Here is a 13,460-nt window from a genome sequence, read left to right as displayed (position 1 = left end):
CAGACTGGCCTGGAACTCACAGGGATTCTCCTACTTGCGCCTCTTGAGTGCTAGGATTAAAGGGATTATCGCCCCCAAAAGACGATCCTATCTTGAATCTTCCGAGGTTTGGAGTAGAAGAAAAGGCAGAATTCTGGCTACCAAAATTACCCCAAGCTTCTCGACAGCGTCTTCGTAAACTGTGACAGTGAATTTAACGTAGTCCTCGAGACATCAGGAATGTGTGTAAAGAACACGTTTTTTGTAAACCGCCCCCCCCATGTCGTCGTTTCCTGTAGGATTTTTTTTTTTAAACCGGGAACGTTAAATTTCTCGTATCCGTAGCAGCTCGGGCACTGTGCAGCGAAGACGCTTTCCCAAGCCCAGAAGATGTGCACCGGGGATGCCCTAGGCTGAGGACGAGATGAGGGGGCGGGCGCTGCGGCCGCGTGCGGCGGGAGTCCTCCGTCGTCCCAGCATCCCCCGCGTCCCGACCATCGAGCGCGACTTCCGGCGTCGCTGGCGGCAGTGGGTGAAGACTGAGCGGGTCCTCCGCCTCTCGCTCTCTCTCCGTCGCGCGCTCTCTCTCTCTCTCGGGCAACATGGCGGGCGCGGAGGAGGCCGCGTCCTTCGGGAGCCACCTGAATGGTGACCTCGATCCAGACGACCGGGAGGAGGGCACCTCCAGCACGGCCGAGGAAGCTGCCAAGAAGAAGAGGCGGAAGAAGAAGAAGGGCAAAGGGGCCGTGTCAGGTAAAAGGAGTCATTTTTTTTTTTTCGCGGTCCCTGCCAGGAATGGCCGAACGACTTGGCTCGGGCCCGGCACGGGTGGCCGAGCGCCGGGAACTCGGAACCATGGCCTTCATTAATTCCCAGGCCTGGGAGGAGAGTGGCATGGCCGGCTTCCTGTGCCGCGGCTTCTCGGGGATGGGGTGTGCGTGCGTGTGTGCGTGCGGCGGGGATGAGTGGCAGCGCCTGGGTCACGGAGCGCGCACTCGGCTCCCACGCAGCCCGTGCCGCGGAGCTGAAACGTGCACAGGCTTCAGCTCCACCATCTTCCACGCGGTTTGGGCGCCGCCTCAGAAATCCCTGCTGTCCCCGGTTGCGGCCTGGTGGCTGGACCTGCTTATTTTCGTCGCGGGTGAGGGTGAGGGTAGTCGAGCATGTTGCCGGGACTGTGCGTCCTCACGCCTCATCTGCCTTTCCTCTAAGGGCTTTGGCTGCGGACTGCAGATTTGGGGTGTGTGTCTAGGAGCGTGTGTCCTCACGGGACAGCTCATGTCACTGACAGTGGGTGCTGGTGCTGATTTTCACGGACTTGCTCTCGCAGCGTGTTCAAGCTTTAGGGCTTGCAGGCATTTTGGTGCAACTTGCATGCAGTGTAGGGAGGGTATTCTGTGCCTTTGAATGGATTTTCTCAACTGGTACCTAACACTCCCCCCTCCCCCCCCGCCGCCCCGTAAGGCGAGGACAACAGCTGCCTGCTTACTGTTGGACCGTGTTCTTGAGAAGTTTGTTTCCACAAACTCCTTCGTTTCAGTACAAAACTGTTTTCACCTGTTCGTATTTCAGATTTCATCAGATAAACAATGAGAGAAAAATGGGGTTTGAATTAAAAGAAGTTGGAGAGGACTTAACCACATTTCTGAAATTTGGTGTTTGGATGGGAGCGGAAGAGTTGTACTCTTGGTTTTTAGGGTTTGTTTTTTGAGACAGGGTCTCTCGGTCTCTCTCTCTCTCTCTCTCTCTCTCTCTCTCTCTCGTGTGTGTGTGTGTGTGTGTGTGTGGCCTTGAAACTCGCTCTGTATTCAAGGACCTCGAACTCATAACCATCTGCCTGCCTTTTCCTCCCCAGTGCTGGGATTAAAGACTTGGGCACCACTGCCTGGCTGTCTTTAGTTTTTTGAGACAGGGTTTCACTGTGCAGCCCTGGCTGTTCTGGAACTCCACCCCTCCACCACTAGACAGAAGCGGTCCCCAATTCACAGAGATCTGGCTGCCACCTCCTAATATTGTTTGACACTTGTCTCTCTCAATGGGAGCCCTCCTTCAGTAACCAGGACATGCTAGAGTGTATTTATCTATGTACACATATTGCTACTACAGCTGAATTGTAATTACTTCAGTTGTGCTCAGATGTTTACAAACTTGGTATTTTAATAATGGACTGTCTTTTCCTATTTATTTTAATTTTTTCCCCTGCTGGTATGTAATAAATCCTCCTCCTAAGACCTTTAGTATGCATTGCTTATTCTAAATATCTGTTTAGTCATCTAATTCTTAAGCATCCTTTAATGTTAAACTTCATAAGAATAGGGACCAACTTAACATTTTCATTTATCCTGTAGGGTGCTAGCATGTGAGATAGAGACTTTTCTAGAATGGATTGAGTGGATAGTACTACTTAGGTCTGGAGGTTTTTTCCCCATGGTTTAACAAATTATATTAATAATCATGTTTTTGTTTTGTTTTCTGTGCCACTTATTGTGAAAGGGTTTGTGGGCTGTGTAGGATCATGTGAATATATTCAGGTGTGGAAAAGTCCTTTATTACATTTGATTTGTCCTGTTTTGTTTGAACAGCAGTGCAACAAGAACCTGATAAAGAAGCCTCCTCAGTGGACGAGGTAGCAGGGCAGTTGGAAAGACAAGCATTGGATGAGAAAGAGAGAGATGATGATGATGAAGGTAACAGTCCCTTTGCTCTTTGGTTGGAAAAGACAGACAATGTAACATTCCGTTTTCAGAGGTTATTTTCATTCTATGTGTCTGTTGTGTGCCTGTGTGTACGTGGGCCACATTCATGTTAGTACCTTACGAAGCCACAGTGGTGTGTTGTATACAGGGAGCTGGAGTTACAGGTAGTTCTGAGCTGCCTGGTGTGTGTGCTAGGAACCAAACCCGGGTCCTCTGTAAGAGCATCAAGTCTCTCAGCTGCTGAGCCATCTTTCCAACCCTGAAAAATAAGACACTAATTTAGGAAAATATGCTTATCTGGCCATCTAGTAATTGTCTAGCTTTGGACTTGTTAAAATTTAATTAATGACACAGATAAAAAGGAAAGGGTGTTTATTAGGGGTTCCTTGGCTGTGTTGAAGACCTGCTCAGATAGCAAGATTTCGACTTTTAGATGAGCTAGCATGTGTGATAGAGACTTTTCTAGAATGGATTGAGTGGAGAGGCCAAGTACTGGGTAAGCGTGATAAAATTAGAGGCTGTTTATTGTAATGTTTACTGAACGGCTACTGTGTGCTATCTAGGATACGCTCATGTGCCTTCTCTTTTTAATCTCACAGAACCAGCTGAAGTACATGTTGTTACTCACGTGTGTGGGTGTGGTGGTTACATGGCATGGCTACAATGTAAAATAGTACCAATATTTGAAGTCCAGCCTTTTGTCCAAAGTCTGCCCCTTCCCCTGTCCACATCAAAGCTGGCTTTTATCATTCTCAGATACACATACTGGCGTGTTTCTAAACTGAAGGGTATTTGGCTACTATAAGATTTCTTTCAAGACAGAAGTTGCCAGAATTCTAGTAGTTGATGCTGTCGGTAAAACAGTGGATGAGAGAAGATTGGGAAAGCCGTTACTATTTTCCATCCTGTTTTGGCACGGGAGTAGATGGGGCTTTCCCACTTTTTGGATTTTTGATTGTCTACTGCCAGCATCAGCTCTCAACCTTAAGGACTGTAACCTACAACTGTGCTTCAGCTACTAGCTGGATAAGGTAGTTTTGCCTTTAGAAAGATGGGTTCACTACCATCAAGAAGCCGTTATCTTTTCTTCTTCCTTAAGCAGATCTCTGTTCTGTCTTGCTTCAGTTTATGGCTGTGTTTTGAGCTTTGAACAAGAAAAGGATTGCAGATCCCAGGTAACACAGTGGGCTGCTGTGGGAAGCACAGTGCGTTCCTGAAGTGTGCCTTGTTCCAGTTCACATGTCAAGTTGCCTGACTCTTGTTGACATTGGAAGGAGACTTTTGTACATTATTAGATTGGTAGTTTTCTCTCAGTTTGAGTTGATTTCTTTTCTAATTGACTGCCAGAATCAAGATTACTTGTGTTTTTTTTTTTTTTCTTTTTTCTCTTTTTGGTTTTTTGAGACAGGGTTTCTCTGCAGCTTTTTTTAGAGCCCGTCCTGGAACTAGCTCTTGTAGACCAGGCTGGCTGTGGTTTTTTTTTTTTAATTACTGTTAATTATTTTGTGTATGCATGCATGCCCATGAGGTGCGTATAGAGAGAGGTCCAAGTACAGCCTGAGTCAGTCCTTTCTTCTTTTCTACCATGTGAGTCCCTGGGTTCCAGCTCAGGTCATTAGGCTTGGCAACAAGTGCCTTTGCCCACTAAGGATAGGGCAGACTCCTTTCACCTACCTGTTTCCTAAGATTTGGTACTAGAGGTACAGACACCATGGCTGTTCTCTCTGTTGTTAAGAATAAGCTTTGAAGGGGGTGGGGAAAACAGAGATTTCAGAAATAACCTTTTAAAGAAAAACTGGTAGGGCCGGTGAGATGGCTCAGTGATTAAGAAAGAACACTGACTGTTCTTCCAGAGGACCTGGGTTCCATGCCCAGCACCCAAATGGCAGCTCACACCTGTCTGTGATTCCAGTTTCTAGGGATCTGGCTGGCATCCTCACATATGCATGCAGGCAAAATACCAATGCACACAAGGTAAAAATAAATTAATTTTAAGAAAAAGAACTGGTTGGTGTGGTTGAGAGACAAAACCTAGAGGTGAAAAGACACTCTGGTGTGCATGTTCAGTGCAAATTAGGTTTGGAACATGGAGGTGGAATTTTGGAGTAGCTAAATGAAGGAGCTCTTGCTGGAAGCATTGGGGATTTAATTCATCCAAGTGGAGCATGGCATTGGTGGGTCTTGGAAGGCAGAGCCAGGCAGATCTCTTTAGAGGCCCACCTGGACTACCATAGCAAGTTTGAGGCCAGGGCTATATAGTGAGGCCCTGTCTCCAGAAAAAGAGGAAAGAAAAACCAAACAGTCGAAATGGAAAAGACCATTTATTTGAGTAGGAATTACTTTGAGAAAGTTTTGAAGCATGGTGAACAGTGTGAATGAGAGGATTCTTTGAGAGAGCCCAGGGAGACACAGAGCAGGTAAGATCATTTTTGAGGCCACTCAGCAATTGGCCATGTATGTAATAATGGATATTTAAACTGGCTGTTGTAGACAGGGATGGAAGGAAGAGTTAATGGAGTAGGGAGATAGGCATTGGTACATTCCAGGGGTTTGAGTTGGGTGGCAGGATATTGTACTGCTGATGGAAATGCTGAAGTCAGGGATAGAGTTTCTTAGAGACTGAGGAAAGGTGGTTGCAGACAAGAAAGAAAATGATGAATTTGGTTTTAGGTGTGGTAAACTTGAAATTGTTGAGTAGTGTAAGTTGATCCTGTGACCATCTGGCATTGTGCCAGAGGTAATTTATGCAGTCATTTTTTTTTCTTCTATTTGAGACAGATCTTGTGTGGGTCAGGTTGACTTTGACCTCAAAATCTTCCTGCCTCAACCTCTGAAGTGCTGGTGTAGCAGGTGTCCATTGTCATTCCTGGCTTTTCATCCAGAGCATGTTTATTGGGAGGGTTCCCAGTCGGGAGTCAGGTCCTCTAAGTTCTGCGTTCTTTAAGTTTGGCTTTTCCTTCTGTAGGCTGACAGGGCTGCGGGGCAGTTGGCGCACAAGACTAGCATTGTGCTTGGCTAAAGACCCTGGAAACGGTAGCAGCAGCCTCTGCACTTCACGTCCTTGGAGTGGGAACTGGTGCTCTGCACCAGTGCTTTTTCTTGTGTGCCCTCCTCCTCTGTCTGGAGAGGAGATCCTTCCTGAGATGCATGCTCATAGGAGGTTATCACTGCCGTTTTAAGTTGGGTTTAGAGACCAGCAAGTTGTCCAGAATAATGTTCATTCTTTTAAGTATGTCGATTGGTGGGTGTAGAAAAAATGTGCAATTGTGTAACCATGGTCACATAAAAATATAAAAAATGTAGGCTATTTATATTTAAAATACTGTGTGTTCATGTGTGTGTAGGTCAGATAGATTCTCCTCCTACCCTGTGGGTTCAGGGGACTGAACTGAAACCATCTGGTTGGTGGCAGGCACCTCTGCCCACTTGGTCATCTCACTGGCCTGTGGCCTGACTTCATTACTGTCCTCACCCGCACGGAACATTTGCCTGGCATCCGTTAGTGTCTGGTTCTTTTGCTCCAGACCTTTACCCTTGGCACCTCTAATCTGTTTCCCATACAGTGTTGTCTTTCCTGAAATATAATGAATGTAGTTATTCATATTCAACTTTTTGTTGTTGTTGTCTTCACTTGCTATCGTGTGTATGTCTGTGTATGGTGTGGATGTAGAGAACAGAGGAGGACAGTGGTGTCTTTCTCTCTCACTCTGCTTCATTGCCTTGAGTTGGGGTCTCTCACTGAACCTGACGCCCACTTCCTTGGCTAGGTTTGCTGGGCACCTTTGATCTGCCTGTCAGTCCCACAGTGCTGGGGTTATAGCTATGCCCAACTTTTAAATGGGTGCTGGGAATTTGAACTCAGGTCCTTACCCTTGTGCAACAAACTTTCTTACCTAATGGGACATAGTCCTAGCCCCTACTTAATAGTTTTGACAGTTATCAGTTGTTATGTTCCTTTTTAGAAAGTATTAATGCATTTTTATTGCTAAGTAATATTCCAGATTTTGCTTGTCTGTTTATTCATTGAAGACTGTTGCTTTTTGTCTATTGTGAATGTTCATCCAGTCATGTGTAAACATGCCTTTGTGTAGATGTGATCTCATTTTTTCTGGGCAAATACCTAGGAGTAGGATCCTGGTCACATGAGATACTAGAAAGGCCATTTGGTGCTGTTTGCCTTTGGAAGCTACCTCATTTGCACATACCACATAATGTTATGCTTCTTAAGAAATTGTCAAACCAGGTGTTATGTGTGACATGCCTGTATGTAGTCAGATCTCTGGGAGTTCAAGGCCAATCTGGCCTACAAAGTAAGCTTCAGGACAGTCAGAGCAACATAGTCTGTCTTAAAACAGAGAGAGGGAGAGGGAGGGAGGGAGGGAGGGAGGGAGAGAGAGAGAGAGAGAGAGAGAGAGAGAGAGAGAGAGAGAGAGAGAGAGAGAGAGAGAGAGAGAGAAACTGTTTTTCTAAGTGTGTCATTCATGTCAGCATGAGTACTCCATTGTTAGTATTCGTGTAAGAAATTGATAACTGTCAGCTTTTAAATTACAGCCTCTGTAATAAGTGTGTGGTTTAGTCATTGTCGTTGGCAGGTCCACAGTGATGTGAGCGTGTTGTCATGGTCTTACTGCTCTGCATGCATACTTTTCCTGTTTTATTTGTCACTGAGCTGTAATCGTGCTCTGGATGACTGGATGCCTGGATGTATCTTTATAGGTGTTTTCTCCTTTGTGGTGACTGCTCCACTTTCCTGATGGTATCGTTTGCAGTACAAACAGTTTAATTTTGATGACATTCAATTTATGTCCTTGTATAGTTGGTGCTTTTTGTGTTCTCTCCATAAATTAAACCACTGTCTTTGAGGCCATGAAGAGTTTCTTTTTAAGAGTTTTAATGCTACATCTAAGTATCTTCTTTTGTAGTTTCTCAATAATGTGAAGATTGGATTAATTTTTCTGAGCCATGATCTCTTGTAGCCCAGGCTGGCCTCAAGCGTGCTATGTAGCTATGTATGACCTAGAACTTCTCATCCTCCTGTCTGAACCTTCTCTGCTTAGCTTGATCTAAGTTCATGCTGAGAAAGTGTACTCTGCTAACCTGCGTTAGGTACACCTCTTAGCTAGCCCCTGAAGTTCTGTTTTTACATATGGGCATCAGTTTTCAATTCAGCAAATTACCCTGAATTGGGTATGGTATTAATGATGAAATAGTCTTTGTCTATTAGGAATATCTTTGGATGGTAGCAAGGAAAAACAACTTTTGAAAAATGTAAATTTCAGTCTGTTAAAATGGTTAGAACCATCAGCATATATCAATATTCAGATCTGGCCCTAGCCTCCTGTTACCAGCTAAGTTTGAGTATTATTTTGTACTGGTTACATGTGGAACACTGAGTTAAGGCTCTTAGCTTCCCAGGGATGCTAGAAGATCAAAAAAAGGCTTTCTTATTCAAAGGAGGACAGTTTTATTATCCCATTTAAAGTTTTAGAAGTCCCTGTAGAAAGAAGTTAAATAACATCCAAGTTCACACAGCTGGGAAGATTTTTAGTTGTCTTTAAAAATGCTTATGCATCTTGAAGTCTTTGCCTTAGGTTAATGTTTGAAGCCGGATACTAGAACAAAAACTATCTTGCAAGGCTGGAGAGTGGCTCAGTGGTTAAGAACACTGACTGCCCTTCCAGAGGACCCAGGTTCGATTCCCAGTAACATGTGGCAGCTCACAACTGTGACTCCAGTTCCAAGTGATTCTACACTATCACACAGACATACATGAAGGCAAAAACACCATTGTATATGAAAAACAAAAGCTATCTTGCTTCCTCCTCCTGTGCCTCAGTTAATGGAATGATACATGTTACATATGATGAATTAAAGGACTTCAAAAGGTGTATATTCTCCAATATTTTCATATTGGGCATTTCAACCAATATTAATGTGTTTACCATACTCTCTGTAATGGGCTGACTAATGCCATGTAATTGAACATAAAAAATTAAAAACCTCCCTCTTAAATTGCTTCTTCCTTTTAAGTGAAAGAAAAAGATAAACTAAAAACATTTTTAGTAGACTGTAATTTCCACTTTATTGTTACTGTGCCAGTTTAACAACACATGTCTGATGGTCTTTTATAAAGCCCACAGAGAAGGAATAAGCCATTGATCGTGGTTTTTTGTGTGATTAATTAGAAGATTATAGAGTAGTGATAAGGAAAACTTTAATGATTCTGTCATGAATCCAGGATTTAAAGGGGTATACTTCAAAAAGAAAATGGATCAATTAACTTAAAAAACAATTATTTTGTGTGTGTGTGTGTGTGTGTCGGGGGTGCTTTGCCTGCATGTATGTCTGTGTACCATTTGTGTGCCTAGTGCCTGTGGAGTCCAAAAGAGGGCATCAGACAACAGATACCCTGGAACTGGGAACTTAACTGAACTCGGTTCCTCTGGAAGAGAAACCAGTGCTCTTAATTGCTGAGTCTTCTCTCTAGCCCCTTGACATTGTTTTGCAGGTATAGATATCTGAAATTGCTGATCAAGTCATAGCATTAGATGGAACATTTTCTATATCACATGGTGAGCATATGACTGGATCATCAGCTTACAGTTGTCTGGGGGCATCTTGTTTATTTCCTGTTTTATAGTACTGTGATTTGTGGGTAGAATTGGGTCTTTTGTAACATAGTTGCTGTTGTTTTTGTTTTTTTTTATATATATAATTTATTTTTATTTCATGTTCACTGGTGTTTTGTCTGCATGTCTGTCCGTGTGAAGGAGTCAGAAGCCCCAGAACTGGATTTACAGACAGTGTGAGCTGCCACATGGGTGCTGGGAATTGAACCCAGGTCTTCTGGAAGAGTAGCCAGTGCTCTTGACCTCTGAGCCATCTCTCCAGCCTGGTAACATAGTTCTTAAGTCTCGTTTTGAATATTGTTGGTTTTGGGTTTTTTTTTTTTCCATTTTGAGATTGTAACCCAGTTGGCCATAAACTCACAAACATTTTACCTCAGTCTTCCATGTGCTGCGATTACTGGAATGAACACATCTAGCCTTTTTGAGACTCTGAAACCTGTGAACCTACAGGATATGTATATGCATATTAAGTTATGCATACAGTTTGGCCCAGAACTCTTTTTCTCTGATAACTATTGAAAAACAGACATTATAAAATATTGTATCCCAGTATTCCCCACTAATAAGAATCAGCTTACATTTATTCTGGTCTGCTTCTGTCATTGACCATTGAAGACTGTTCAAGCAAGTATGTTCAGCATTTCTTTTACGTGACAGGACTGGTTTGGGGATTTGAAATAAAAGAATTAAAATGGAACTCTAGCCTGGCATGCACAGAATTACACCTGTCTCCTGAGTGCTAGGATTAAAGGTGTTTCTGGTGAAGTACATGTATGCAATACAAACAAGATACAGTATTTAATCTTAAAAATATTTTCATTCTGGCTGGAGAGGTGGCTTTTGCAGAGCATCAGAATACACATTGGGTGGCTCACAACTGCTTCTATCTTCAGACCTAGGGGCTCTGACCTCCATGAGTACTGAGCATGGATATGGCATACATACATACATGTGAGCGTTCACACATGCACATAATAAAGTTAATTTAGAAAATAGGTATTTTATTCAACAGTTATTAGAGGAATTCAAATTAAGAGGTGCTAGTGTTTGATGTGACGTCTAATGCCTAATTCTAGAAGCTCGGGAAGACACTGGTAAGAGTGTTGACTGACATCAGTGTTGTTAAGAGGCGTTGTGTGAGTCTGTGGGTAGGCACAGTGTTCTTGTGCTTGCTCGCTTCATTTCTCTGCAGTTTAAATGAATGTTTGAATTTTTTCTCAGATGGAGATGGAGATGGTGACGGTGCAGCTGGGAAGAAGAAGAAAAAGAAGAAGAAGAAGAAAGGACGTTAGTGTCTTGTTAGATCAGTGGGGCTGTTAACCATGGGGGTTGGGGAGCAGAGCTAGAACTTGCTGGATCATAGTGCATGCATGTCAGCGAAGTAGACAAGGGTTTGGGTTTAGTGAAACTAGTAATTTTGATTTAACAGTCTTATTGGCATTTTTAAAGTTGTTATCAGGAATGTTAGTATGCTATTTGCCTTTAATTACAAGCTAGGGATGAGTTCTTAAAATCTGTATAGTTTTAAGTGTACATACTTTGTAGAATTAAGTAATTCTGCGAAGAGCGGCAGAAGCATTGCCACTGTGGAGCCACAGGAAGACACAGCTTTTGGCTCTCTGCTAGCTTTGAAATGACTAGATTTGGATAACTGGTTAATGAGAAGTTCCATAATTTAAAGTGTGAATATGGTGAAGTTTTATTAATAGCTTGCTTGCATATTGTGCTGTTTCAGATACGGTTCTGCTACACTGTTTTTGTAGATCGTATAACTGAATATTTGTCTCTCACAGCCAAAGTTCAAACAGATCCTCCCTCGGTTCCAATATGTGACCTGTATCCCAATGGAGTGTTTCCCAAAGGACAAGAGTGTGAATACCCACCCACCCAAGATGGGTAAGAATCCTAACTAGCTTCCCGTTTGCCTCTGGCTACTGTAGCTAGCAGTAAAGTCAATTTAGCTTTGCTTAGAAATTTACTCCACACTTTTATTAAAAGTCTGTGACTTGTCGCAAAGAAAATACAGTAGAAGCCTTTTTATCCAAAGTAATTGGGACCAATAATTAAGCATTTTAGGGTAGGTGTCTTTCCAGGTAATGGTAAGTCATTTGTTTTTCCCTTAGTCTTTCAGGATGGATTTGCATTAGATTGCAGTTTCTTCTCTATAAAATGTTCATAATGCTTTGTTAATTTCATTTCGGGTTTCTGGGAAGATGAGCAAAATGAAGAGACCTGAGAGTTGATGTGTGTTGTGTGTGACATTTTCCCCTGAAAACATTTACAGTCCGTGTCGGAGTGTGTGGGCTGTGTGTGTATCTGTCTCTCACTGAACCTAGAAGTTACTGTTTTGGCTACTGTAGGTGCCCAGTGCCGCCTGCAACGCTGGGGTTTAGAGACATGCACCGTTCATTGCATGGGGCTTTTTTCCTAGGGTGTTGGGGATTTGAATTCAGGTCCGCAGACTTAGTATTTTACCCGCTGAACCATCTTCTAGTTCCCACACTTCTTTTCTAAATGAAGAAAACTGTGTCTGGACTGCTGTGGGGTCAGCCGTCTCCTTTCGTATTATGTGGGTTCCAGAGATGGAGCTTGAGGTGTTAGGGTCCCATGGCAAGTACTTTTCTTGCTTTGCTATCCTGCTTGTTCCTAACAGTTACTGCACTTAATTTGACAAAAAAGAAAACCTTTTCAGAGATGTATTTATTTTCTTTTTTGTATGTGAGTGTTTTGCCTGCGTATATGTATACGTATCACATGCATGCTGGTGCTTGTGGAAGTCAGAAGAGGGGCTTTGGGTCCCCTGAATTACAGATGGTTGTGAGCCTCTGTGTAGGTGCTAGGAGTGGAACCTAAGCCCTCTGCAAACAGCATCAAGTGCTCTTATCTGCTGAACCATCTCTCTAGCCCCAGACAGAAAAATTTTTAATGATTTGTCTTTAATTCATTTTATGTAGCATAGTAAGATTACAATGACATAGATAACTCAGCAGGCTTGAGAACAAACACACCTGAAATGTAGGAGTGTTCTGTAGGGTGTTTCAGGCAGTCCACAGAAACTCAGAATTCTTTCCATGGGTTGACTGAAGATGGAAACTGAGACCATACCAGAACATTTGAATCTCTCTTCTAACACTTTAATTGGCTTTATGATCCAGGCAGGTAACTCATGCCAATCCTTTTATTACCTCTTCCATAAAGTGAACCCCCCGCCTAGGACTGCTCTGCAGCCCAGACAAACCACAGGTGCATTGTCAGCCCTGTATAAGTTAGTGCTGCTGCCAGGACAGGAGCCTGTTGACTGTGTGTGCCTTAAAGAAGGAACCAAGAGCATTGCTGAGTGCAGTTCCTGCAATAATTGGTTAAGAAAGCTTCTACTGTAGCCTTGCTTCATTGGCCTGTAAACATAGAAATGAACAATGTTATTAAAATTTCACCTCCCTCATTCCCAGATATGAGTATTATTAGGTAATCTGGAACATTCTGAAGTTTTATAACATAGATATCTTTTCTTTAAATTTGTCTATTACTATCCCTACCTTAAAATGTCATGAATACATGGAATTTACATTAATTACATAAACTCTCATAGTACATATGATGTGATCACATTTATTTTCAAATATAATCTTTTAATTATTTTTTTTATTTTGCTTGTTCCCTCTTCTTTCCCTTCCTTCCAGACCCATGTTAACCACCTAGCAGGTAGCCTTCCACATTTTTCTATGCTCATATATGTGTGCTGTTGTGTGTGTTTATAGGAGGGGAGTTTTCGGGTATTTATTTTATAAAAATGGAATCATAAGCATTTTTTTTCACCTTTCTCAATGAGTACTACCTCTTGGACGTCCCTCCAAGTTAGAAGAATAACTCTGTTATTCTTTTGAATGACTTTAGTATTCTGTGGTTGAAGGGTATATTTTTTTCTCTCGTTTTTCTAATTGATGAGCATTTACTTTGTCTCCTATGGGTTTTTTTTGCCTCTATTATTTTTTATAATAAATGTTTTGGGTAAATAGGTAGTGTATCTTATGTGTGGATAATTTTATTATTATGAAATAATTTCCCAAGAGTAGGTTATAGAATTAAGAAATATTTTAGTTAATAATGATTACACTGTTAGTGCTCTTGAACATCTTTTACTTGTTGACTTTTTGGT

At 42.5% G+C, this 13,460-nt stretch overlaps 1 protein-coding gene across 2 annotated transcripts in view; it reads left to right on the top strand.

Moving 5' to 3' along the window:
* The first annotated feature begins 519 nt into the window (after positions 1–519).
* Positions 520–13,460, top strand: part of Metap2 (methionyl aminopeptidase 2) — a 31,263-nt gene continuing 18,322 nt past the window's right edge. Inside the window, exons 1-4 of one of the 2 annotated variants that reach the window (XM_038314934.2) lie at positions 520–732; positions 2,565–2,666; positions 10,526–10,591; positions 11,098–11,200. In XM_038314934.2, the coding sequence (XP_038170862.1) occupies positions 582–732; positions 2,565–2,666; positions 10,526–10,591; positions 11,098–11,200 (422 nt within the window). In that variant the 5' untranslated portion in view covers positions 520–581. Of the gene's footprint in view, positions 733–2,561; positions 2,667–10,525; positions 10,592–11,097; positions 11,201–13,460 lie in introns of both variants that reach the window. The other variant, XM_038314933.2, reaches the window with a different exon arrangement.

Source organism: Arvicola amphibius, chromosome 17 (assembly GCF_903992535.2).
Source record: "Arvicola amphibius chromosome 17, mArvAmp1.2, whole genome shotgun sequence".
In the NCBI taxonomy this organism is placed as follows: domain Eukaryota; kingdom Metazoa; phylum Chordata; class Mammalia; order Rodentia; family Cricetidae; genus Arvicola; species Arvicola amphibius.
The sequence above is the reverse complement of the archived record's forward strand: the minus strand, read 5'-3'. Positions and strand labels throughout refer to the sequence as shown.